At 40.4% G+C, this 26,527-nt stretch overlaps 1 protein-coding gene across 1 annotated transcript in view; it reads left to right on the forward strand.

The window, feature by feature from the left end:
* Positions 1-26,527, forward strand: part of CDKAL1 (CDKAL1 threonylcarbamoyladenosine tRNA methylthiotransferase) — a 543,702-nt gene that overhangs the window by 120,037 nt on the left and 397,138 nt on the right. The window contains exon 6 of the mRNA XM_084796106.1: positions 22,009-22,105. Within this exon, the coding sequence (XP_084652232.1) occupies positions 22,009-22,105 (97 nt within the window). The remainder of the gene's footprint in view (positions 1-22,008; positions 22,106-26,527) is intronic.

Below are 26,527 nucleotides of genomic sequence, written 5' to 3' on the forward strand. Positions count from 1 at the left end.
AGGGTGGGTAAGGCTTGGCAGGTACCCCTGGGACTTGGGAGGGGCCCTTTTCACAGAGCCCTGAGCAGACTTATTTTTATCATTGATGTTTCCTATTGAGGTTTGGCTGCCATTAAATACAGTTTTATCTAAATTTGGAAAATGGGATACCAGGGCTTACATTACACAAAACAACCCCATACAAATCGTGGAGATAATGTCACATGTAGCATGACTGAATTTGGAGCAGAGGATGGCCACCTGGTAGGACTTTGTTCCTTGGCCGTCTGGTGAGTGGCCCTGTGTTGTGGTTGCTTCCTTGGTTATGTAGCTGTTGAGATTCATTTTGGTTATTGCAAGCCATTAATCCCGTAGTTCAGAACCCTGGAATATTTGGCTATTGGGCATTTGAATTAAGGAGACAAACCCCTTTAAAGTTATTGTTCAGCAGCTGAAGAATACTTTTATCACTGTTGATACAGCATCTGAGGCTTTATATTTCATCTGTGGTTCGCTTATGCTTATCTACAGCACTGTAAAGAAATCTGGGTAGTATTTGGCAATATGGTAACCAGCTACCATCGTGCACCTGTCTGCTTACCTACTGTGATAGGCGATGGGGTATATGGCTCAAACCTTTGATGGTTTGAAACATGCTAGAGGTTATTAAAAACCAACTAATAATGGTGCTGAGCTGAGGGGTAGAGATACAGATGTTTGTGGTGGGCACCATAGCAAGGGTGCATCACTGTGCTCTTCAGTCAAGGATAAGCGGACATTCCTCATATATTTCAGGGTGATTCTTAGTCCGTCTTGGCATAGTTTATCTGTAGGTTCAGCAGGATTGAACTTTTGGGGGTGGGGATGGGGAGAATTGCATGTGTACTGAGCAGGTACCACGTTAGTATGGCTGATTGGATATAACTTATGACTATGAACACACCATTTTCATTGGCTCTGTAAAGTAATCTTGGGTTGATTTAAACTATCTAGAGGATGTGCATGAGTTATATGTTAACAGTACATGGTACTATGTTAAGAACTTGAGCATCTGTGAATTTTGGTGTTAGTAGAGGGTTGACCACAGCTGCATTTTTAAGAAAGTAGATAATTGATAAATATGTTGAATTTGAACAACTTAATTCTTAAAATCTTAAGGTTTTCTGCCATCTATTAAAATGTACATTGTAAAAGAGCTGTGGGTTAAAAATCTACATTTTCTTAATAGTCAAGCCAAGTCTCACACAGCCCCATAGTGATATTTCCTATTGGCCTATGAGTTAAACTCTGAAACTATTAGAATAGTGTAAGAACTTTTAAAATTTAAAATCACAACTACTTGTTGTCCTGACTCAAATGATTTAAACTAACATGTGAAAGGGCATGCTGTCCTCTGGTGCCTCTTTCTCAGACCTTGCCCTTTTCCTCCAAACAGCCATTCAGTGGCTTCTCACCGATGCCTTAGACTCTGTCCTGAGACATGAAGCACCGACTGCTCCCTTCTCTTGCATGGCTCTGCGCTATGTCAGAGCTTTGCACACTGTTGAGAGACTCAACGTTGGAATTTTTGTTGTTGTTAATTTTTAATTTTGGAGTTTATAACTTTGGAAAGTTTTATTCTTTAAAAAAAAAAAAGTCCCCTCTGTTTCCCCAAATCTTTGTTTATATACTGTAGGAAAGGCTGCCTGCATTTCCTACACAGCTGTGAGGCAGCTTCTACAAGCTGAGGAGGCTGTCATTGGATTCAGGCACTGCAGAGTGAGCTGTTGCTTCAACACGAGAGAGGGCCTAGTTCTCTTGATTAGAATATATGGGCTGGAAACTTTGCTCTGTTTTTCTGCTCTGAGATGGGTTTTTTTAAGAAAGGTATTGGAAGATCTCAGGATCAAGACCCTGTTAATTGAAACAATGTCCCATCTGTCCCAGAGCTCTGGTTCTAATAAGACAAAATGGAAACAGATGATCTCTCAACCTCTCCATTTCTTCCTTTTTTAACATTTAAACTATTATTATTATTATTATTATTATTATTATTATTATTATTATTATTATTATTATTAATTTTGAGGATAGGATGAGTTCCTCTAGGTGTCTGATTTTGTAAATTTCTTCTCCCTGTTACATTTTTGTAGTCTTGTCCTGATCTCTTTTTTCTCTTTCAGCACCTCCCCCCCCCCAACTCCCAAGTCTTTTTTTCCTGGATTTTCCCACTTCAGTGGAAGAATTCCCCAAGTCATTTTGTTTATAAGCCTCTAGTTGATCAAAATGTCCAGATACGGGTCATATGGGAACTTGCTTGAGTCCTTCATGAAGATGCTTGCTCACTTGTTAGTTAACTCTCTTAAGTTTTGAGGGCAAGTATTCTGTTCTGCTTACTTCTAAATCCATAGAGTCTGGAAGTGTGTGCTGGGCACCAAGCAGTTATTTAAAAGAATCTAGAAATGCTTTTGCTTTGTTGACAACTTGCCTGTCATGCATTGTTTAGGGAGAGTCTTGGTTTCCCTTTGTTCAGCAGACAACTCTGGCTTTGGCTGTACTTACTCGGATGGAGAGGAGAGTCCCTGTAAAGAATTGTTTTTGGGTTACTATGGGTTCATAGTCTCCTTCGTTTCTAGTACTGTTGTCAAATATAGCCCGATTTATTACTTTGCATGTGAAGGCATTTTTCTTTCAAGTAACAGAACCTTCAACCCGGGGTCACTCTAGCAGTAAGGAAGTTGAGTATGCTGCACAAATGGAGGTCTTTGGAGCACCAGGGGGCGTTTACTGAAATCTGTGGTGTTATCAGGTACCTAGATTCCTTCTTTCTCTTATTCTTTTCTCTCCTAATTGGGTAAGAGGCTGGCCTGTCTTTCCACGGAGGCCCCGACAACAGTCTCTTCATATGTCATTAGTACAGACTCTCCTTCGGGCTTGGCTTAGACCAGTCATCTGTAGTGAGATGGATGTGAGACCTGACTGTCACATTCACAAAAATTCCATCTGAATTAACTTGTATAGATAAACTTCTGAAGACTTGATTTCCATAGCTTCAAGTTGCAATTTTCCATACTGATTGGCTTGATAATGAAGAGGCTGTTGGGTGAAATCAACATTATATGATAATTACTTCATTAAGGAGATTATAGCATTTAAAATAAAAATGCAAGTTCTGCCTTTTTAAATTTAATAAATATGATACTCAGCATTGCCTTTATAAAACAGAGAGTGGATACATAAAAAATAGTTGCACCCATGACTCCCTCTTAAGTGTGTACAAACTAATAACAATTGGTGTGTTTAAATTATTCAGATAAAATAGAATCTTGTTGACTGAAAGAGTGGAAGAGATAGCTGGATAGTGGAGCTTATTTCAAAAAATAAAATGTCAATATTTAGGGCACTGTGCATCTGTCAGCCTAACTTACTAAAAGGTTTTTGGTTTACTTGAACACAATAATGGATTATATTTTGTTTGGCCAAGTATCCCCAGTAAATATTTAATAGGCAGCTTAGAAGCAGTCTGGTATTGGGAGAAAGCACTGAATTAGGAATTAGACTCCACATGCCCTGACCCTAAGTATCTGTGATTTCTAGTAAGACTGCCAATCTCCGTGGCGCTCTTCCTCCATCATCTGTAAGAGCAGTCCCCTCAGTATCCTAACATCACAGCTTGGTCCTCACTACTGATAACCACTCCTGTCCTGGGAACTGGCTGACGTACTGAGCAATGGAGGAGTGACGGTGGTGTGGTGTGGTGTGGTGGTGTGGTGTGGTGGTGTGGTGTGGTGTGGTGTGGTGGTGTGGTGTGGTGTGGTGGTGTGGTGTGATGGTGTGGTGGTGTGGTGTGGTGGTGTGGTGTGGTGTGGTGGTGTGGTGTGGTGGTGGTACACTATAAAAAGTGGATCAAGATTGGGAGATAGAAATGTGTTCTGCTCTCAATGCATGTGGTAAGTATAGGAAATAGCTTTCTGTTTTGAAATATGCATGTCAGTTCACTAGACAGGAAGTGTTTATAGGTGTAAGCACATTATTACATTTCCCCAGTGTGTCTGTGTAGTCATTAGTCAGATCTGAGCTTCTAATGACACCTGGCATTTGGAATGGCGTTAGATTAATAAGTGTGTAAAGTGTGTTCCCTAGATCACCTGCTCTAGAGTCAAAGGAGAGAGCTGGAGGTAGAGTGCTGGAAAGCTCACACAAGTAGTTGAGGAGGGAGACTGAACATGTGGTCCAGTTTTTAAATGTTGAGAAATTCCAGGCTTAATAGAAGGCCTGTATGAGACAGACCAATTGGGATCAGAAGCTTTCTTCAAAGCCATTCTGGGAGCTGTCCTGTGTATTCTGCCTTTTTATACAACCTGGACCACTTGCCTAGTGGGTACCACCCATAGTGGGCTGGGCCCTCCCACATCAATCATTAAGCAAGAAACACCCTACAGACTCGCCTACATGCCATAAGTTAAATACATTTGAAAAAATTGAGGTTCCTCTTCTCAGGCCACTCTAGTTTGTGTCAACTTGATAGAAAACCAGTTAGCACAAGGGTGGTCTGAGTTGATTGGCAATAGCAGGTGCATCATAGTACTTTAGTATTTAGTAGAACAGGCATTTAAACCAATGGAGTTTTTTTAAAATAACAATAAGGATATATCTGCAATGTAGGAATTCACAGAGTTATATATAGGATAGGGAAAACACAAAGCCTAGAGTTATGATCAGAGAAGACTTTTCTAAAAGAAAACACATCTCACTTATTGCTTGAATTGGTGGAAGTCAGGCAAGAATAAGCCGTGTAGCCATGTGCTCTTCTACTGTTAGAAGAGCAAGATACCCAGTTATGCTGGGACCTGGCTTTGAGGAAAGTTTTAAGACAGATACTTGCTTCAGTCCTATTATTATTTAGCCCTATTCTAGCTAGCTATAGGTGTAACAACTAATTCTCTCTTTTTTTTTCCTTCCTTCCTTTCATTTTTTTTTTTTCTAGACAGGGTTTCTTTGTGTAACTGTAGACTAGGCTGTCCTTGAACTCCTTTCTCTGTATCCCAAGTGCTGGGATTATATGCATGAGCTACTATGTCCAGTTGTAACAGCTAAGTTTCAGTGTGATCCTTATTGTTTAAATATAACTATGTAATGTTAAAAGTGTTGTGTTATAAATGTGAAACACTGTCTTTGATCTCTGTAAGAATTTAAGTATCAATGTAGTGATCATGTGGCTCTTAACTTTTCCAAATAAAGCATTGATTCTTAACTCAATGCCTATAGTGAAAAATTATGTATTATAGTGAAAATCAAGGCCGTCTTTAATTACTGAGGAAGCATAGGGAAGGAAGCTAGGTATAGCCATGCTACATAGTGAGGAAGCATTGGGTCTTGTAAGTCTGTTTCATCTTGAGTTTTTGGATGAGTTAATTGGTGGATTTTTAGGTGTAAGAGGTTAGACTTACTTTTATATTTTCTTTTTTATGATCCAAAAATGAATTAATATTTTTGCCTCAAATGATATTTTCACAACTGCTTTACTGTTTCTGATAGCCTTTATAGATGATGCTATATATCCCAAGGAGTACTTGGCGTAGTTACGTTTTACTCCACATCCTTATCATCCAGGCCAGAGAGCGCATGTTTGGAGGCCTTAGTTTGTTATTCTTCTTTTGTATTTCTTGAATAGTTCTTTGGTAAGTATATTCATGGAGAGTGCTTTGAGGGCTAACCAACAGTTCTAAGGTAGCCTGAGAACTTATGACAAGTGGTTATATAAGTAAATACTTGATGGAATAAGAGTCATCTAAGGTACCACAATCATATTTTAATAATTGATTTTTACTCATGCCAATAAGTTTTCTCTTGTTAAAAACAAAACTGAATTTCAGCTCAAAATGTAATAATTACAAAATAAATATAAAAATCAGTAGACGTATTCTTTAACAACTTTAAGATGATGTCTATCGTTAGTTGGGAGGTGTCGCCATGGAAGACATCTAGAGCAGGCCCTTCCTTCCCACTGTGTGGAGGTGGACCTGAGGTGGCCAGGCTGGTGGCCGCCCTCTACTTGCTGCTCCATCTTGCAGATTATTTTATAAAGTATACAATTATTGACATTTGTTTTTGAGAGACAGCATCTCACTCTGTATTCTAGCTTAGTTTGGAACTTACTAGAAAGCCCAGGCTAGCTTCGAACTCATAGCAATCCTCCAGTGTCAGCTTCCTGAGAGTTGACAATATTGGCATGAGCTACCATGCACAGATGGATATTACTATATGCTGAGAGTGTATGGGGAGCTGGGGACTCCTTTGTGTTTGCTTTGTATACATTTCAAATATGAGCAAAAAGCAAACCTTACTTTTTGCCTTCTCAGGTTATTTGACTAAGTGAACCTCAGTGATATGATTTTGATCATATTTGGTTTTTTAATAAAATTATTCTCTTTGAAAATTACATGTTATAGTAAAGGAAATGATTTTATAGGTTATTCTTTAAGGTTTTATTTTATTTTTGTATTTATTTATTTATTTATTTATTTATTTATGAAAGAGTGTTTTGATATTCATAGATGAGGTTTTCTGAACATTTCCTCAGGTTGCTTATATTGTTTTTGTAACAGACACTTAAAAGAAACTTCATATTGAAAAACACTGGTGGTATGAGGGAGTATATCATCTTGCTGTAGTACTTTAAACATTATTGTAGTATTCTAAAAATTCCCCCTCCCCCCAAAAAAACCCTCCAAAACAGGAGTGAAGCTGAACATACAGTGGAGGACTTAGCTAGCATGTGCGAAGCCTTCAGTTCCCAGCAGCACCTGAAACTGGGCATGGTGGTCTAGACCTATAATCTCAGTACCTAGGAGATGGAGGCAGGAGGGTCAGCAGTCTCACCTACAGAGTTCAAGTTCAGCCTGGATTACATGAGACCATGCCTCTCAACGAGTCTAGATGTGGTCATTAGCCCTCACCTTCAGTTTCCTTGGATTCAGTATCATCATGGAAACACAACACCAGGACTGTGTATCAGAGTGTTTCCCGAATGGTTTAACTGAGGATAGAAATTCTGTTTTTGAGTGTGGGTAGCATGATTCCACGGGCTGGTGTAAAAGACTGAGTAGCAGCCTCCACTGCTGCTGCTTCCCGACTGCGGCTGCAGTGTGACTGTCCACCTGGGCCTCCTACCACCATGTCTTCCCACCATGATGGACTGGACTATCCCCTTAAAGTAGCAACCAGAGCAAGCCCATTCTTCCTTAAGCTGCCTCCGTCAGGTACATTGTCACAACAATGAGAAAAGGCACGAATACAGTAAAGAAGAACATTATCACATGGTATTTGAGTGGGAGTGGATTTCATCCAATTCCAGGCATTTTCACTGGGCATCTCCAGTGCCCTGTTCTGGCATGTGTATCCCATGATCATTAGGAAATTTTCTTAGTGGTGTGTGTGTGTGTGTGTGTGTGTGTGTGTGTGTGTGTGTGTGTGTGTTAGAGATAAAAAAAATAAGCATTTGAGAAAGAAACAATTATACTTCATGTTTTGAGGTACTTAATGATAGGAAAAACAAGGCATTCTGGGAGGCTGAGGCAAGACTATGTATAGCTGAGAGACAGAGTGCAGTTCCTAGTGAGAACAAGTTTCAAAACCAGCAGTCAGCCAACCAACTAACCAGCCAAATTAGGCATAAAATATAGAGAGGGAGCGATAGAGGCCAATATGGTGTCTTTCATTCAGTCCAGTCTGGCTCAACCTTCTGAAGGAGAGACTATTGAGCAGAGACTGCTGAAGGGACAGATGAAACCCCTGGGTCTAGGGAGTAAGGCTTTGAGATTATCATGCTTCTGGCCAGATAGGACAAGGAAGCGACTCTGAGGGTAGACATTGTGCTACTAATGGCAATGGGAAGGGCTGGGCTTTGATTCAGTTTTAAAGCTTGAGGCAGTGGCCTTTCCAGGCGCATTGAGTATGGGATCGGAGACAGAGCAGTCCTGATTTTTGTCTACTTGCCTTCCTTCCTTCCTTCCTTCCTTCCTTCCTTCCTTCCTTCCTTCCTTCCTTCCTGCCTTCCTTCCTTCTCCTCTCTCCCTCTTTCCCTCCCTTTCTGTTGCAGCAGAGTTGAGTGTTGGGTGTGCACTGGTATCCTTTGTCTGAAATGAGTTGCTATTCTATTTGCTTCCATATGGAGTGGTGTGGATCTGGGAACAAGAAATTAGGATCTGTTTCGAGCATGCTAAGTTGAGATGGGTATACTCTATACCTGAGGGTGTGTGTGTGTGTGTGTGTGTGTGTGTATGTGCGCATGTGTATGTGTGAGTGTCTGTGTCTCTGTGTATGTTCCCCTAGCTAACTCTAAATGAATTATGTCTCTTTAGTCTTCAGTCTCTTTAGTACTGGGATTTTTAAGATGTGGTTTTATGTGCATCTATAGAGTTTTTGGTGTGATCTCTTATAAAGTAAAAATGCTAGGTAGAAGAAAACAGTAATGTAATCACAACAGTATATGCCAAAAGGGTTGGAATGTACTCTGTACCAGAAGCATCTCAGTTTGTGGGGAATAAGGACAGTTGATCTATTTGTGGGGTGTGCGTCTGATATGGTATATATGGCTTGTTGCCAGGCAAGCACTCTCCATGATAAACCATAGAAGAACCAGCATTTTGATGGAGAACAGTCTGTAGATTTGGTAGTGTGCAGAAACAGCAGTTTACTTTTCAGTAAAATAAGTTGGAAATTGATTTGCTGAGACCCCAATGTAGGAGAGGCTGTGTTAGATGTGAAGTGTTTAGTTTTTAGAGACAGTGCTTCAGAAAATTATAATAACCAGCATTATTTGCTTAAATTAATTCTTATTTAAACAGGGGGACCTGGGTTTCACTCAAGTTCAGGTATTAGGAGCCCTCTATCCTTTGTTTTTAGTGGGGGAATTTGAAGTCCTGAACTCTGGTATATCTGTGTGGCCACTTGTTTGTGTCTCTTGCCTGCACCAGGGGAGAACAGAGCAGCAGCATGAGTTAGTTCTGTCTCTGGCGCCTCTGGGGTTTGAGCACTGTCTGACGTTGTCCCAGGCAGCGACTAAGCTGGTTCTTGGGAAGCTGACTTGGGCAGAGTTCTGTTCAGGGTTTAAAGTGAATGTCCACTACTCTGTCTGCCACAGATTGCCTCCAAATTCCGATTTGTAGTGTTTTGCAGAAGCTTTCAAAGAAATTTTGCTAATAATTTAATTATTTGGAAAATAAAATCTAATGATTTTACTTATTCCTACAATATTTCTTTTTAATAGTACTGGACTCTTTTAAGTGTTTCCTATTACAATTGTAGATTTTCCTTGCCTTAAACCCAGGTTTAATATTTCCATTTATCATGTAGGAAAGCTAGGACTGAGACAAAATCTTCTCTTCTCTCAGTTAGCCACAGGTGCAGACTCTGAACTGAATTGAGACTGTTAGTTTAGAGCTTCTTCCCAGAACCATGTTACATCAGTTAGCAATGACTGGGGAAGACAGACAAGAGAGCTATAGTTTGAATGGTAGTCTAGGGTGGGTGACTGTGTGCTCTGCTGTGGTAAGGCTGGATGTCAGAGAAAGGACACTAGGCAGAACAGAGCTACTTACATCAAAGGGAAGACAGGGCAGAGTCCCACCATGTCCACCAAAGGCATGCCACTGCTAACACGCGTCCACTCTTCTACCCTTGGAGTACCACCCTGAGAACCATGCTCTCACACATGGGCCTTTGGAGAGAGAGGCTATGCTCATGCTCTAGTGCACCCTGTCCTTCAAGCTGAAAGGTTTGTTTTTAGAGAAGGAATAATGATGTTGCTCAGACATACTACACAAGACATCCAACATAGGTGCATTCCGGACACCCTCCCTCCTCTTAATTTTCTTGTCTTCTCTGTAATATAGCTTTGAAATCAATGCCACCAAATGTAGGAAGCAAACCAATTATTTTGTGATTTTTGAAATCCTTTTAATCAAAATTCTTTTAGGTGGTTTGAAAAATGCCACATTAGTTTCTTCTGAGATGGTCAGAAGATCAAATACTATATTTTTCTTCCCAAAGGCATTCATCAGGGTTCTTCCATCTAACTGTGACATCCTGTTTATATGCCATAGGTTAAAAACCACTTTTATGTGGGTTCTGACATAAACAGGAAGGTTTAAAAGATGTAGAGACAGCAACCACAGTTTTCTTTCTCTTCCTCTTTTTGCTGGGAAATTTCTGGCTATTTATTTGTAATTAAAATGTTTTATTTTTAATGTTTATATTGTTAATTTCATTATTTTAAAGTCACAAAGAAATGTCTAGGTCCACAAATTGTTTTAAGTCCCCTCTAACTACCACTCAAGAACGTGTAAGATCACTAGTCACTTTGAAACTGCTTTTGTGCTTTAACCTTTGGTCTTAAGTTACTTTGCTATTGCTGTGATAAGACACCACAACCAAGGTGACTTATAGAAGGAAGAGTTTATTGGGTTTTATGGTTTCAGAGTGTGAGTCTGTGGCCACCATGGTGGAGAGTATGGCAGAAGGCAGGCAGAGCTGGTGCTGAAGCCTTAGCTGAGGATGTTGCTGCTGGAGCCATAGCTGAGGATGTTGCAAGAACCTGCTATTTTGCTGTTTTGTTTTGTTTTGGAATTTTCGAGACAGGGTTTCTCTGTGTAGCCTTGGCTGTCTTGGACTTGCTTTGTAGACCAGGCTGTCCTTGAACTCACAGCGATCCGCTTGCCTCTGCCTCCCGAGTGCTGGGATTAAAGGCGTGTGCCACCAAAGACCCTGCTATTAAGCTTGAGGCCCATCTGCCTCTTCTCTGCCTGACCTTCTTATCTGGAGAGTGCCTCGAGGCACAGCCGCCTGACCTTGCTTGGAGAGGATGACCCTGCAGAAAGCTGCACTGTGACTCCTTTGTCTGCCTGTATGATAATTAGGTACTGAGTTACGACCAATCAGTCCTGCCTGTAAGCCTAAGAACCCTTATATATCTCACCCCTACACAGTAAAATGAATTGCCTCTCTGAAGCTGACCCTGGAATTCTTGTCTGTTGTACTCACAGACAGTCTGAACCCGATTCATTGCTTCTGCTCCCTTTGCCATTGATCCCAGTGGGGGAAGGGAGGATCATAGGGAGTTGACATCTATATCCTCAAATAGCAGGAGGTCAGGGGTCGTGGGGCAGCAAGCACTACTAACTGGGAATGGCATGGGTTTTGAAACTGCAGTGCTGTCCCCTAGTAATACATCTTTTCCAACAAAGTCACACTTTAAAAAATTTATTTGAAGATTACTTTAAAATAAAACAACCTTTGTATTGATTCTTTGTGAACTTTACATCTTGCACCCCAAGCCCACCCTTGTAGTCTAACCACCCCAAAAGAAAATAAAAAACAAAAACAAAAAATTAAAATAACAACAGCAAAAAAAAAATCTTTCTGTGGAAGATGGCGTATGTCATGGTGTGTCACACAGTACACCCTTTTCCCGGAACAGCTCTTCTGACAGCTTCCCTTGCAGGGAGCCAGTGGTCTGGCTGAGGCCTCTGGCTTCTGCTACCCTATCAATACTGGATCCTTCCTGGCACTCCTCTTGGTCATCCTGCTGCTGCCCTGTGGCATGGAGGTCCTCCAGTTTTGTATCTGCAGGACCAAAGGCCACAATTATTAATCTTTTCCAAACAGTTCCACCCACTGTGAGCCAAGCATTCAGCTATATGGAATTTTGGGAGACATTGTCATTCAAATCACCACACTGTGGAAGGTACAGCTTGCTCCATCTACAACTGACCACAGTTTTGGTGGGTTAGTGCTCAGTTTTGAGGATTCTTTATGATTTTTCTTAACTATTTTTAATTAGACAATAAAGTAAAAACTGCTCTGTATCATACATTTCTTTTTTTAAATTTATTTTTAAAAATTTTTTATTGTTAAATTAATTTATTCAGATTACTTCTCAATTGTTTTCCCCTCACTTGTATCCATCTTTTCCTCCCTCCATCCCTCCCGCTTTCACCCTATTCCCCTTCCCTAGGTCTATGACCCCACTATATGGTCATAGACTATCTATCAAGTCTCATCTTGGTAGCCTGCTTATCCTTTTTCTGAGTTAATATGGGGTACCAGAGTTCATGTCAGAGACAGTCCCCACTCTCCACATAAGTCTGGAGAATGTTCTGTCCATTGGTAAGATCTGAGTAGGGCTTCACTGCTTACTGCATGTATTGTCCTTGCTTGGTACAGTGGTTTGAACAGATCCCCCTGGGTACAGATCTGCGCATCATGATGTTCTTCTTGTAGGTTTCTAGGACCCTCTAGGTTCTTCTATTTTCCCATTCTCCTATGCTTCTTTCACCTAGGTTCCCAATAGGATGTCTTCACATCTATCCTAATCTCCTGGTAAGTTAAGTGAGTATATACCATGTGAGTCTTTCTGCTTCTAGGTTAACTCACTCATTATGATCATTTCTAGATCCATCCATTTGTCCACAAATTTTGGGATTTCCTTGTTTTTAATAGCTGAGTAGTATTCCATAGTGTAAATGTACCACAGTTTCTTTATCCATTCTTATACTGAGGGACATTAATATTTCCAGGTTCTGGCTATTATGAGTAAGGCTGCTGCTATGAACATGGTTGAGCAAATGTTCTTGTTGTCTGGTGGAGTGCATACATTTCTTTTCATCTGTAGGCTCCTTCTCATTTCTCTCTCTCCTTATAATTTATCAAAGATCTGAGGCCTCTTGACTGTTGGCTTCCTATGGGCCAAGTTTTATCCACGATTATCGTTCTCCAAGGATGGGCCTCCTTGAAGGGAGGAAGAGTTACTGATGCTTTTTAGCTGTGGTTTTCAGGCCTATGCGAGTCTCTTCTACCTGCCTTTGAGGAGATAAAGCTCACAGGCCCACATGTAAGAATGTATACTCGTGTGTTTAGAGATGTGCTTGTAATCTCAATTTGTGAGTAATCCTGGGGGCTGGACGCTGTGAGATTTCGGAAACTCATGTCAGCGTGGGTTCATTTTCAGTCACAGAGGTCTGCTCTTTTAGTTCCCATCACTTGTGTCTGTGACTTTTCTTTATGTGTGTCATGTTTTTAGAAGTTTCACCCAAATGACTCCATTATTTGGGCTGTTCTGGTCTCTCCCTCATTTTCATCAAGGCCATAGGTTTACTTTCATGTATGATTTTTGTCTTATCTGTTTAATTGTAGGGACACATTGAGCTAGAAGTTTCTATTCCTTTGGTCATCTCAGCCTCTGAGGACTCAAACTGTAGTGTTTAGGTTTACATGTTAAAATTATTTAGAGAGAGATTAAATTTATGTCTACTCTCTTTTCTTCTTCTGTTTTTTAATTTAATTTACTTATTCAGATTACAACTCAATTGTTATCCCATCACTTGTGTCCTCCTGTTCTTCCCTCTCTCCCTCCCGCTTTCACCCTATTCCCTTGCCCTAGGTTTTTTGTTTTTTGTTTTTTTTCAGACAGGGTTTCTCTTGTGTAGTCTTGGCTGTCCTGGATTCACTTTGTAGACCAGGCTAGCCTTGAAGTCATAGAGACTTGCCTGCCTCTTCCCCAACGAGCGCTGGGATTACAGGCATGTGCCACTGCACCTGGACCACGTTTTATTTATTTATTTTTTTAATTTCAGTTTTGACTTACTTTACCCTAACAATTTTAAGATGTTCATTCTGAGTGGGAGTCTGTCATCTCATTCAGACCTTGTTCCTTTTGTTTTTAGTGTCAAGTTAAGAATTTTAAAGTGTTTGTACGACGATAAGGGTCTACTTTTATTTATGTGTGAAAATACAGGTAATAGGTAGCTCTTTCCTTATAATTTGCAGTGCTAAAATCAGTTAACCTTAGCCTAATAGAATGTTGGCTGTCTCTACTCTCCTCATCAATGTTTACACAGGCATGAGAATGAATATTTGTGGATACTTTGAACACTAGTAGAATATAGTAAATAATCATTATTGTTCACAGAACAATCCACGGGATGAAACGGAGCTATAATTACTATAGATATCAATTCTTCCTAACATTAGAACATCATCTCAATATTGATACATGCCTGTAATTCCCATACATTCTCACAGGCAGGAGGCTGAAGCAGGTGGGTTACTCTGAGTTCAAACCAGCCTGGCCTTCTTAGTGAGTACCAGGTTTGTTAACATCTCGTAGTTAGACCCTTACTCAGCCAGAAAGCAAACAAAAAATATTTTTATAGGCAAATGGTTAACTATAATAAGATTATATAGTTAGGCAATTTTTTAAAATATTTATTCTTAGCATATATATTTCTTAAATTTTGTAATTATGTTTAGGTACAGATAACTTAGGAGTGGACATTTAACCCAGTTTAGTGGTGAGTTATTTAGCCATTGCCTTTTCCAGCTTGGCAATGCAAGCCACAAATTTAGGACCCAGGACGTTGCCTCCCCAGTGGCAGAGGATCTCATCTTATCTGTTGTTGTAATTGGTCCTGATAACTTCCACCAGCTTAGCCAGAGCACCCTTGTCTTCTGAGTTAACCTGTGTGAAGGCAGCAGTGGTGCAAGTCTTCTTGTGGACCAGCCGCCCCAGCCTGGCCTTTCCCTTGATCATGCAGTAGGGGACCTCCATCTTTCAACACAGGGCAGGTAAGAAGACCACCAGCTCAATGGGGTCTACATCGTGGGCAATCACCATCAGCTGAGCCTTGTTCTTCTCCACTAAGGTGGTGACTGTATTGTCATCTGCTCAAAGGACAGGTGGTCTGTTAGTTGGGATGTTCCCTTTCCCAGCAGCTTTCTTCTCAGCACATGCCACTAGCCGTTGGTTCCTCTTCTGTGTTGTCTCTGGTCTGTACTTGTGGCAAGCTTAAGCAACTGGGTAGCTGTTTGCTGGTCCAGGGCCTGGGTGAGCTGGTTAATGGCTGGAGGTAAATTGAGCCACTTACAGAGGATGGCCCTTTGCTGCCGCAGCCTGATGTTGCACTACCATTTAACAAGTGAGTGAGATCTCTTTGGGGCTGGATATCCTGCGCGATGCTAAAGTTCTTGGGCCTTTTCTCAAACAATGGATTGATCACTTTTTTGGCTCCCATTTCTTCAGGATGGCAGTGGCAGGGCCACCTTCTTCCCCTTGGCCTCCTTTCCCGTGGGCATCTTGCTGGGCCAGAGGAGAGCGAGAGAGAGAAAGAAAAGGGAATTATGTTAGCATATATATATTTATAGCTCTGAGTCATCAATGCCATCTTCTTTCAGGTCAATTTAGTTCTAACCAAGAGTGCATGCTGGGTGATAGAGGGTCTTATGCGTGCTAGGCAAACATTTCTACCACTGAGCTATTTCTCCAATCCAGTATTTATAATCTTTTAAAATTTTTTGATATGTTGATACAATGTAGTTTGATCATACTCACTCTCAACTCCTCCCAGATTCACCCCCAGCTTTTGATCCTGCCACCTGGCATGTCTTTTACATTTGATAATCCATAGGTTTCACTTTGTGCTGTTCATATACTTGTTGGTGTTGGGCCTCACACTTTCTACTTAGTGATTGATCAGCAGGTCTTGGTTGATTAGCTCAGGGTTTTCCAACTGCTGCAGTGCTGTGTATCATTTTTTCATGGATACAGATAGATATTTTATTGTAGCTTTTCCTAGGGAGATAACAACAGTGAAGCCAGTCGAGGCACATTCTGAGTATGTGTTTTCCCAAAGCTAATTGATGCAGCCCCAGCTCCCTTTCTGTATGATTCTGCTGAGCTTGACTTTCCTCTGCATAATGGATGGTGGTAATAGTGAGGAAACCTGGCTTCAGTTATACATTACAGCATAATTTGGTTTGTTTAAGTCCTCTTGGTAAATGGCGAGTGCTGTTCTCGTGGTTGTTTTAGCTCATAATTTGAATTAATGTTGTTGTGAGTTCGCCCATGAGCTGGCATCGAAATAGAAAACACTGACAATTTAACCCACCAAAGTGGATGCTGTTTTGACCATTTATATTGTCAAAAGTGCATTTTTACACAGTAAAAATACACAGTGGTATTTCTGTCTCTGAAACCACTGTGCTTGCTTGGTTTAGAAGTGAATAGTGATTTCAAGGTTTGGTGTGCTGCAGGTACATAGGCCTTTGCTCTTTTAAAAGGATCCTTACCCACAGTTAAAAAGTTGCATTTAATTATGTAGCTTTGTGATGAATGTCACCTACACGAAGGTTAAATTAGTTCTATCTAATTGCTATGTTACTTTTCTGATGTTATGCTGTAAATGCACCTGTTGCTTTTAGAGGAGAAATGGAACAAAAAGGAGAGTTGGGTGTGGCTTATACACTCAGAAAATTCTCTACAATATTGTATTAACTTATGGATTTGATTTTTACTTGTTTGATTTAAGGATTTATAAAATTCATATGTAGGTCAGGATACTACATTTGTGCGTAATTGAATGTAAGAATTATTTCATCTCATTGGATTGCTTGTATTTTATTTTTTGTCATTTATTATTTTTATGTTTTTTCATGTATGTTCACATATGTAGTAACTTGTGTGTTTGTGCATACACACATTTGGATTAAGAAGACTATTCTTGGTAGTTAGTTTTTGTCTTCTCCCTTTGTTTAGGAGCCCAATCTTTCTTATTTCTTGTTACTGTGCTGTGTGCTCCTAGTTAACTGTCTTTCAAGGTTTTTGTTCAGTTCACTTGCATCAGCATCTCCTCTTTCTACAGAAGTAATGGAATTGCACACACACACCACTGCATCAGCTTTATTAAGTGGGTTACAGGGAGCCAAACCCAGGTTGTCAGGCTTGTGAGGCGAGTGCTTTTACATACTGAGACGTCTGCCTCGCCTTCATTTTTAGAGTGCAGTACATACAATGAAGGTTCATGGAATCAAGGCCTTTTACTTTTTAATGTGGAAAATTCAGATGAAGGCATTCATTTTACATGCTAAGTTAGTACTAGACTGAGCTATGCCACCAGCTGGCTCATCCTGGGATTCATTTGGCCACATCATTATAGTATCAGAGTTTACCATATCCAGATGAGCTTTAGGGAAATTACTGCTTGTATGTAACAGATTTGAGTATTTTGGTCATCTGCACAGAGTGCCCTCTCTGCTTGCTCTTGTCACAGGCATGGTCTCCTGCAGACTGCTCACCATCCTGTACACTTTTTTCTTCTTACAAAGCATAAGGTCAATACTTATGTTTTAATTTTCTCAATTACAGTAGCATTCCATGTTGGATGCTGGGATTATACTCCAGTTACTTGGAAATTGACTATCCCTGTGTGTCCCAGAATATATCTGTCTGGACCATTGTTTTGGGTTTGTAAATCTTAGAGTCGATATTAATTTTACTTCAAGCTATTGGGAGCTCATGGCTTAACTGTCCAAGTTGTGACAATAGTCTTCTAGGGTCACAGTGGCATTCACACCAACTATTTCCTTCTTGAATGGTTTTAGACTAGGGAAAGCATAGTGGTTAATGAGCTGTACCAGAGTTTCTCTTATTTGCTTAGGTGTGTTTCTGTATTTCACATGGCTGTATGACTGTACATCAACTCACAGAATACGAGACCCGTCACGAGAACATCTGATTGCAAAATTCAGGTGTGCTTGTTTTTACAGAAATACACCGCCATGGCCCTCTTTCTGTTGCTGTCATGAGGAACAGTGTTACATTTAACAGTATAAAACCTACGTACACTGAGGGGACTTTTTTTTTTTTAATTTAAAGACATTTTTGGCAAAAGAGCACATTTCAATGGATACTTTTGTATTAATACCAATTTTCAGATTAGGTATGAAGAATAAGGGAAATGCAGATGGAGAACACACAGTGCCCCTGACCTGACCTTGTAGAGCAAGAAGCAGGCTTCCCCGCACACGGCTCCTGTTAGACGATTTGTTCACTAGAGTTGGGTGAGTAGAACAGTCAGATACTGAATTGAGGTTCTGCCTGGAAGGCATTAGGTCCATGCCCACGTGTTCTAGAGAAGGAAAGCTTTCTCAGTGTTTGTGACTGTGTTCTAAAGTGTGGGGCTCAATGGTCCAGGTGATCTTGGGCTCCCTCCAGCTCTGGCACACTCGACTGCAATCATTGCATCCTTTTGAAGCTCAGTTTTCTTGTCTTTAAAGTAAAGGAGTGCTACTTAGTCATCATTAGGTGTCTTCATGCTGCTATGAATTCCGAGATTCTGTACAAACTATTTCTTATGTTTGGTATGCTGAAGAGGAGGTGACTGCTTTATTTTTATTTTCTGTGTCACTCAAGTTAATGGTCTATGCAGGTGCATGTCACTAGTCTTATTTAGAGAAATGTTTCAAGAATGTATGAACCAATATATTAAATTAACTTTATATTCATTAAATTTTTAATTAATATTTTAGTGCCACCTGAAAGGAAGATATGGTAATTCATACTATTTAAAACGTTCCTAAGTTATTCTTAGCAGCATGCATATTTTGAAGAATAAAAGCTTTAAAAATATCTGTGTTAGGTATGTTTCCAAAGAAAAATAGTCTCCCCTTATATTTATATGAACAAAGCTTATTAAAGAAGAAGAACAGACTGTAAGAGAGGGATGCTTAGAACAAGGACATTCTGAGAATCTGTATCAAAGCTTTGGAGTGTTATTTTGGTCACAGTAAAGTGTGGCATCAGTGTGCTGCGGCTGGGCTGAGAACTGGTTCAGATGGTACTTCTAGGCTGCCCTTTTGCTGTAAAGTCGAATACAGCAACATCTTGGAACAGTTCTTAGTGAGCTACTAAGTCAGGCCTTTTCCTGAACCTTCGCTCCTAGTATTCTGGTGTTCTTATTCCTTTACAAACAGCCTGTTCTGTGCAGTGATGTGGCTACACTGTCTTCCTGCTCTATTGTCCTCATTGTTCCTGCTGTCCAACGGCATCGTTCTCTGACCCTGTTTCTGCTCCTTCCTTCTTACATTTGCTTATAAAGATGTCTTCATGACGGCTCTCCTTGCTTGCACACTCATCTTCTCTTCAAGTCACCAGCTCTTTTCTCTGCGATCGAGAATTGTGTGCGTGGTGCCAGGTTGCTTATAACTTTTAAAAATTATCCTTTGTTAACAGTGTCTGATGAACTGCAGCCATGAGTTTTCCTCCTTTCTGTGTTCCCTTCAAATTATTTCAGTTTGTAGGAAACAGGCATTTTCCTAATTAAAAAATATTTAATTATTTTATGTGTGGGAGTGTTTTGCATGCCTGGTGCCCAGGAGGTCAGGAGTGGGCATCAGATCTCCTGGAACCAGACTTACAGATGGTTCTGAGCCTCTGTGTGGTTGCTGGGGATTGAGCTTGGTTCCTCAGCAAGAGAGACAAGTGCTCCTAACTGCTGAGCCATCTCTACGGCCCCACACATTTTCTTTGGTCATAATTATTGGTGATCTTTTGGACACTTGGTTGTGATTCTATGTGGTATAGTGAAGGTTCTCAAAAAGCAGGATGTTAATTGTCATATGGAATTTAATAATGAAAATGGAAAGGTATTTGCATTTGATAAGGAGTTTTACATTCACCATTAAATGTATTTGTTTGAGGTGAAGTGCTTATCAGTAAAGCCTAATTCAGGCGGCAGAGAGGGCTGACAAGCCCTTTGGATGTACTGTGAGTCAGCCAATCTTGTGTTATTAACAAAATTCTTCTAGCAAGTGGTTTTAGAATTTCAAGTGGGGAAATTTTGTTAAAAGACTCTTAAGACAACTACTAAAGAGGGACATTTACAAAGGCTCTTGAAATAGTAAATTTATAGGTAGCACAGCCAATCAAAATGCAGAGTGAATTATGCAGCCCAGTCCTAATTGATACATATAGAAAACACTCCTGCACCTAAGGCTCAGGGAACATTGTGAAAGAGGGAGTGGAAGGACCATAAGAGGCAGAGGATCAAGGAGTTTGATGTAAGATTATGTCTTCCAGTAATGCCAGAAGCTATGCCTGTAAATGCTCTCCTCCTCATCATTCAAACATGTGCTGAACAAGGATGATGCTAATGAACATGCCAAACCAGACAGGGAAAAGCCCATGATACCTCAGCCTTACACAAAGAACCATAAGCAACTGAGTAAAGCTGAGAGTGGGAGAGGTTATCCTTCCCAAGGAAGAGCACACCAATGGTGGTCCAGTGGCAAATGGTTTGCCCTCAAAAAAAAAAAAAAAAAAAAAAAATATATATATATATATATACATATACACACACACATACACAAGTAATATTATATTGACTCAATAGGTTATATTTAGGAATATATGTATATTCAAATATATATATGTACATGCAAAATGTTTAATGATATAACAGGCTATGAATTTGAAGGAGAGTTTGGGCGGGGCATACAGGAAGGTTTAGATAAAGAAAACGGAAGAAATGTAATTAAATTAAAATCTAAAAAAAAAAAAATTCCCCCACAAAATAGTAAGTTTATATCTACTGATTTATTGATTTAACCCTCTTGCACTTCCCAGAAGTTTTCGATGGGATTTTTTCTTTCAAGATTTTAGCTCTACTAGCCCCAGGCCTTGTTGTTGTTGCTGTTGGCTTCCAATTCTGAACCTGTGCACTGGAAAAGTTGTCAGAAAACAACAAATATATGCTGGGTATGGAGACAAGTCACTTCTTGATATGTATTCTAGGGTCAAGTCCAGAGACTATGCTGCAAGCACCTCAGCTTTCTCGGTTGCTAGGGTAGCCAGGGACCCATCATGGCCCATAAATTATGGCACTCAAGAATACAATAGTAAGGGCAGTAACAGACTTCCATATTAATGCTCTTGAAAAAGAGATGAAGACATGGACATTTAATTTTAAAATGAGCAAAGGATATAGTTGATTCTAGGAAGTTTAGATAGTTATGTGAGTCTGCTTTTAATAGCATAAAATCAGTGTTGCTGAAAGCACTGAATGAATGGGCGATGCTCACATACAAATATGCCTCATTCTTCAGCAAGGAAGTGCTTTATAAAGTAGCCAGCTGTGCATTTGAACCTGTGTTTCTACTTAGAGCTCATGTGTGTTCGTTAGCTTTTACTGCTGTGAAAAAATATTAGAGGAAATTAGTGTATAGGAAGGACATTTATTTTGACTTGCACTGCCTGATGATTCTGTTAGTGGTCAGAACTTCATGATGGAGCAAAACTGCTCACATCTTTGCAGCCAGAAAAGGAGGAAGAGGAAGAATCTGGAAGCAATGATGGGAGGCCCAAGAGTGCACTTCCTCCAGCTAGTCCTGCTTCCTAGACTCCCATCCCTTCCACATTGCCATCTAATTATGAAGTCGCTAATGGATCCACCCATTGATGAGGTCAGGCTTCATTAGCTGATCTTTCTCAGTGAGTTCCCAACTGCAGATCTTGGGGGGTCATTTCAGATCCAAATTGTAACATTATGCTATGGAATGTAGATTCCACATCAAGGTTTTCTGTAATGCTTTCTCAAATATTCAAAAGTGTAGATAAATATGTGTACAAATATGTACATCTATGCATATGTATGGATATATACACCATCCAGTCATACTGTGTGAAGGATAACAGTAAACACAAGAAACCAATAACCATAGGTTGTCTAGGTAGAAGGAGCGGGCAGGGATTTTGGCAATTTCAATGGCATGAGATATTTCCTTTCTATGATTCTCCTCTGTTGGAATTGTTTTGAGCTGTACTTTATATTAGTCAAAGTGTAAAAGAGAATGTATCAAGTTTTATGTGTATTTTATTAGTATTTTAAATACATGACTTGTTTGAAGACGTAGTCTGTCTATCTGTAAAAGAGATCTTTGCAAATATTTCATATGAACATTAAAAATTTTGTATGATTGTTTTGTTTGGCAATATAACGATAATGAAAAGCACTAATAAGACACATGCAGTAGTGATATGAGAAACAGGCATACAGTGCATAAGTTTAACTATGAATGTTTTCTTTAGCCCATTGCCAGAAAATCCTGCTTTATGTTCGATGGTCTTGCTAACTGGAGAACTTAGGTGCACTAATTTCCAATTTCTAATGTTGTGTCAGTGAGCAATAGAATTCACAATGATTTTCTTCATTGTTACAGAAAAGCTCAAGAGGAGAATAAGAAAGTTGTCCTAGCCGGCTGTGTTCCCCAGGCCCAGCCTCGTCAGGACTACCTCAAAGGACTCAGCATCATTGGGGTAAGAGTGGACCTGATGCATAAATAGAACGACATGTTGTTAATTCAGTTTACTTCCTCTTTCTAGTTTACTTATGACTTTTCTCAACATACTGTCTTTATCACCTCTGAAACTTTGTCCTGTTTGTGTGACTTTCACCCCAACACACAGAGACAGACAGACAGATGGATGGACACACACACACACACACACACACACACACACACACACACACACACACACACTGTTGTAGGTTTTCTTACTAAGAAACTAGCACTTTAAAAAGCCATATTAAGGGGTTTATGCCCTGTAATGACCTGATCTTCATCCACTGTTGTTGCTCTCCAAATTATGCCGAATTTCCCACCTTGCTGACTACCTGTTTATCCTCCCTAGTACATAAATGTATGTTTTTAGAATGTTCTTCTTGTGTCTTCCTCACCTCCAGGTCTCAGGTTCAGTGCCACCCACGTTGCACAGCTCTTGATTGCACTGGAGTCCTTCAGGATCCCGTCTCTGGTGCCGTAGCTCACTGTGTCTAAGAGCACAGAGTTAGGAGTTTAGGTTTAGAAATGTAATTGCACACTTAAATGAGTCCCCCACCCCATCCCTTAGCTCCAATTTAATTATTCACACCAGGACAAGCTTTTTCATCACGTTAACAACTTGTGTGTTTCTCCAGCCTTCTCCACTCATGCACACATAAATGTACCCATTAAATGTTCATTGACTATTTTGACCAAAAAATAATTTTCCTTTTTTAGTTATGTTCTTATGCTTAACTGTTTGGCAGTCACATCTGAGACATCCAGAGACTGCCTTAGTTCACAAAATGACCCTATGCAAAGCTTCTTAAACTGTTGAGTTGTGACCCCATAGTCAGGCAAATGAACGGGATGGGATGGTCTTGACACATTTGGCAAGTGAGAAATATTTCTGAGTGCCCAACAACTAATAGTAAATCCAAGTTACCATGTAGCTACTGGTCTGCAGTGTCTCTGGCTGTGCGTGCCTGTGTTGCCTCACATGACTTACCTGTAGCCCAGGTGGACATCTCTTCTGAACTGCCTCAGCTCAGATTCCAGACTGCTCATGCTGTGAACCGCAGTGCTTTCAGACTGCACAGGTTGTGACCTGCTTTCCTTTTCCTGTATGTACAGAACTTTTTGTTCTTCCAGAAATATAATAGTTGAATAACAGAAAACAAAGAGATTTGGGTTTTCCCTACTGTCATTCTTCAGTATCTACCAAGTCAGTATATCTTTGGATTGTGTTGTTTTAGAGGAGCAAGCCCTTGTATCTCATCAGTATGCAATTTTTCTTTTCTTTTAAATAAATGGTAAAATTATATACCGATGAAGTATTTTTTAAAAAGACTTATTTATTTATTATTATGTATACATGCATGTACACCCGCAGCCAGAAGAGGGCATTGGATCACATTATGGATGGTTGTGAGCCACCATGTTGGAATTGAACTCAGGACCTCTGAAAGAGCAGTCAGTGTTCTTAACCTCTGAGCCATCTCTCCAGCCCTGATGAAGAATTTTAAAATAAAATTCTTAATGATTTATTATCAGCAAATGTTTGATTTATATGTTGAGTTTATAATGCGTATCTTTATCCTCAAATTCATATATATATATATTTTTTTTTTTGGGGGGGGGGAGCTAAAAGGAGTTACAGTGGAAAATGTTCAAGAAGCTTCCCCGAGAGTGTAGTTGGGTCCAGTCAGTATTTCTTTACTACATAGTGGTAATTTTTCTTCCCACCATTCCTGAAGATCTCAGGAAGTGCTCACCAATGATTGTGAAAATTAAGTTTTATTTTAAATAAGGGCGGGTCAGGTGGTTCAGTGGGTAAGGGTACTTGTTGCCAAGCCTAATGTCCTGAGTATAATCCCCAGGACGTTTAGGATAAAAAGTGATAGCTCACGTTCAGTACTTGCATGCGACCAGAAACCAAAGAATTAATATGAAATGCTGGCTTCATCGTTCTACACGCTGACTTGTCTGGCAGGGTGTCTAGGAAAAAGACTCCTTAGATGGATGTCAGACCAGAACCTCCAACAATGGTGTGCCCTCCACTTGGTCTCTTGGGGACACAGGTATGTGGACCTTTTTCTAGCCCAACTGGAAAGTTGTCTTTGAGGTGTTCATTCGCGTCTTAACAGCTGAGCTGCAAAGTGGACTGCTGACTTCCAATTCCCCAAGCCTGCCTGTTCCATATGGCCATTTCACTTTAGGCTTAAATAAAGCATTCAGGGTTTCAGCTGAGTATGTAGTGGCCACGGGTGGGTGGTACCCAGCACAGTGGACTCACAGCTGGGAGTATTTCCACTCCTGCAGAAAGCTCTACGCTGAACAATTGGGAGATGCGAGAACAGCACTTCGCACTTTTCATTTGCTTTGGGTGCCAGCATGTTGGTTTGTTTCCTCTCTGCATGATTAGTTATGAATCTGAAGTCTTTTCTGAGAGCAGGGTAAAATATTTTTATGGGCTCTTTGAAAGCCCCTCATCAGGATGACTCATTAATGTTATTTATGAATTGTTTGTTCACCAACTCCTTATTCCTTGTTGAGAACATATGGAGTCAGTATGAGAACATGCTGGATGTTTTCTCTCTCTGGATATTTATAATCAAGTGCCCGAAGGGCACAAATACTGTTTTACTTATTTTATTTGAATTATATGCTGTTGAATAAGCTTTTGTGTATCCAGGGCTGCAATTTATGGTACTAACTGAGAATAGCTTTCCTCTTCTCCCAAAGAAAATTTGGTCTATTGTGCCCTCTTCAAGGGGAGTATGGGTCTGCTTTTGTTCAGGGTGTTTCTCTGTCCCCTCCTCCCAGCTGCACGGATTGTGGCCTAACTTCTCCCTCTTCCTCCTTCTGCTTGTTGTGTGGCTCTTCCTTCTCTCCACCTTTTCTTACTGTCCTCAGCACTGTGAATGGACACAAAAGTTCCCCCAAATTACATAATGACCATAGTTTCTGCTCCTTTGTAATTAAGTAAAAATAACCATTTTCTTATTCTGTTTCTATGCACATTTCTTTTTGGTCCTTTGTCCTTTAAGGATGCAGAGCTCCTGAAGTCCAGTTGCATAGAGCTCTGAGGTCCTCAGTGTCCTTTGATCTGCATGCTTTCCTCAGTTGTTATTTTTCCTTTAATGACTATTGTAGTAGAAAATTTGGTTAATTTCATCTATTTTTGTTTTTAGATGTAATAGCTTTTTTTTTTTTTGAGATACAATTCATACACCACACAATGCATCCAGTTGTAGTGTGTAGTTCTGTGGTTTGTAGTTCATCCAGAGTGTGTGACCATCTCCACAAACAACATTTTTCACTCCTGGAAAAAATACATGGCTCCTTACTGCACCTGCCCATTTCCCCTTTGGCTCTTCCACAGACAGTCACTAACTTGCTACCTCTCTGATGTTTTCTCTTGTGGATGTTTCATTTAATGGGGTTGTAAGTATGAGGACCACTCTGATTTCTCACTGTGAATAGGTATATAGTATGTATCATTGCTCCTATCCTTTTTACGGCTTACTGTTCTGTTATCAGTTGGTGGGTATTTGAGTTCACACCCCTTGGCCGTTACGTATGTTACTGTGAACATTGTGTATGGGTTTTTGGTGTGTATAGGTTTTATTTTTGTTGAGTAGATTTGGAATTCTGGATTGAGGAAATGGATGGTATTCCTAACAGTTACAGCCTCCAGCAGCAGGTGTCACTGCTTGTGACACAGCTGTCAAACAGGCCACATATGCTGGGACCCTCAGCCCTCTGGTGGCTTGTGTTAAAACTCTCAGGTCTAGGTCACCTTGAGACCTTTGCCTTTGGGATTGCCAGGTCCTTGGAACTTTGTCACTGGTGGAGCCAGAACTTTGCTCTCCAGCTGGTTGCCTTTTTTCAATCTTGGATCACTGCATTTTCTTGCCTTCTCTCCCCCTAGGCAGTTTTCATCTCCAACAGCTCCTGCCCCTCATCCTCTCTGGTCTCTGCCATGGTTGTTCTGGAACTCTTCCGCTCTCTTCCCACTGCTGTGGCTCCAGCTCCCTGCAGGGTGCTAGTTGCCACTATTGCTACTTTGTGGCCGCTTTGGCAGGCTTCTCTCCACGTTTCCACTCAGTCTAATGATGATAAAGATAAAAGTAGGCACCAGACATGGTTGGGGAAGCCTTTCATTAAGGCGAATGCTGTATCTGGGAGCAACACAAACGAGAGATTTCTGACTAACATAAAGGTTAGCTGACTGTATGTCCTGAAGTGATAGGGCAAGGGCGTGTGTACAGTCATGGCACAGTCACTTACAGAAATGAAGGCCTGTGTTTGTATCAATTAAAGACCTTCTGCTGGGATAGCAGGGGAAATGCCAGGTAAAAATGGTGGCTAGATTTGAGTATTTTGATGGTATGAAGTTTGCTGTGAGCTGGGT

This window comes from Acomys minous (assembly GCF_964271855.1).
Source record: "Acomys minous genome assembly, chromosome: 9".
Lineage (NCBI taxonomy): Eukaryota > Metazoa > Chordata > Mammalia > Rodentia > Muridae > Acomys > Acomys minous.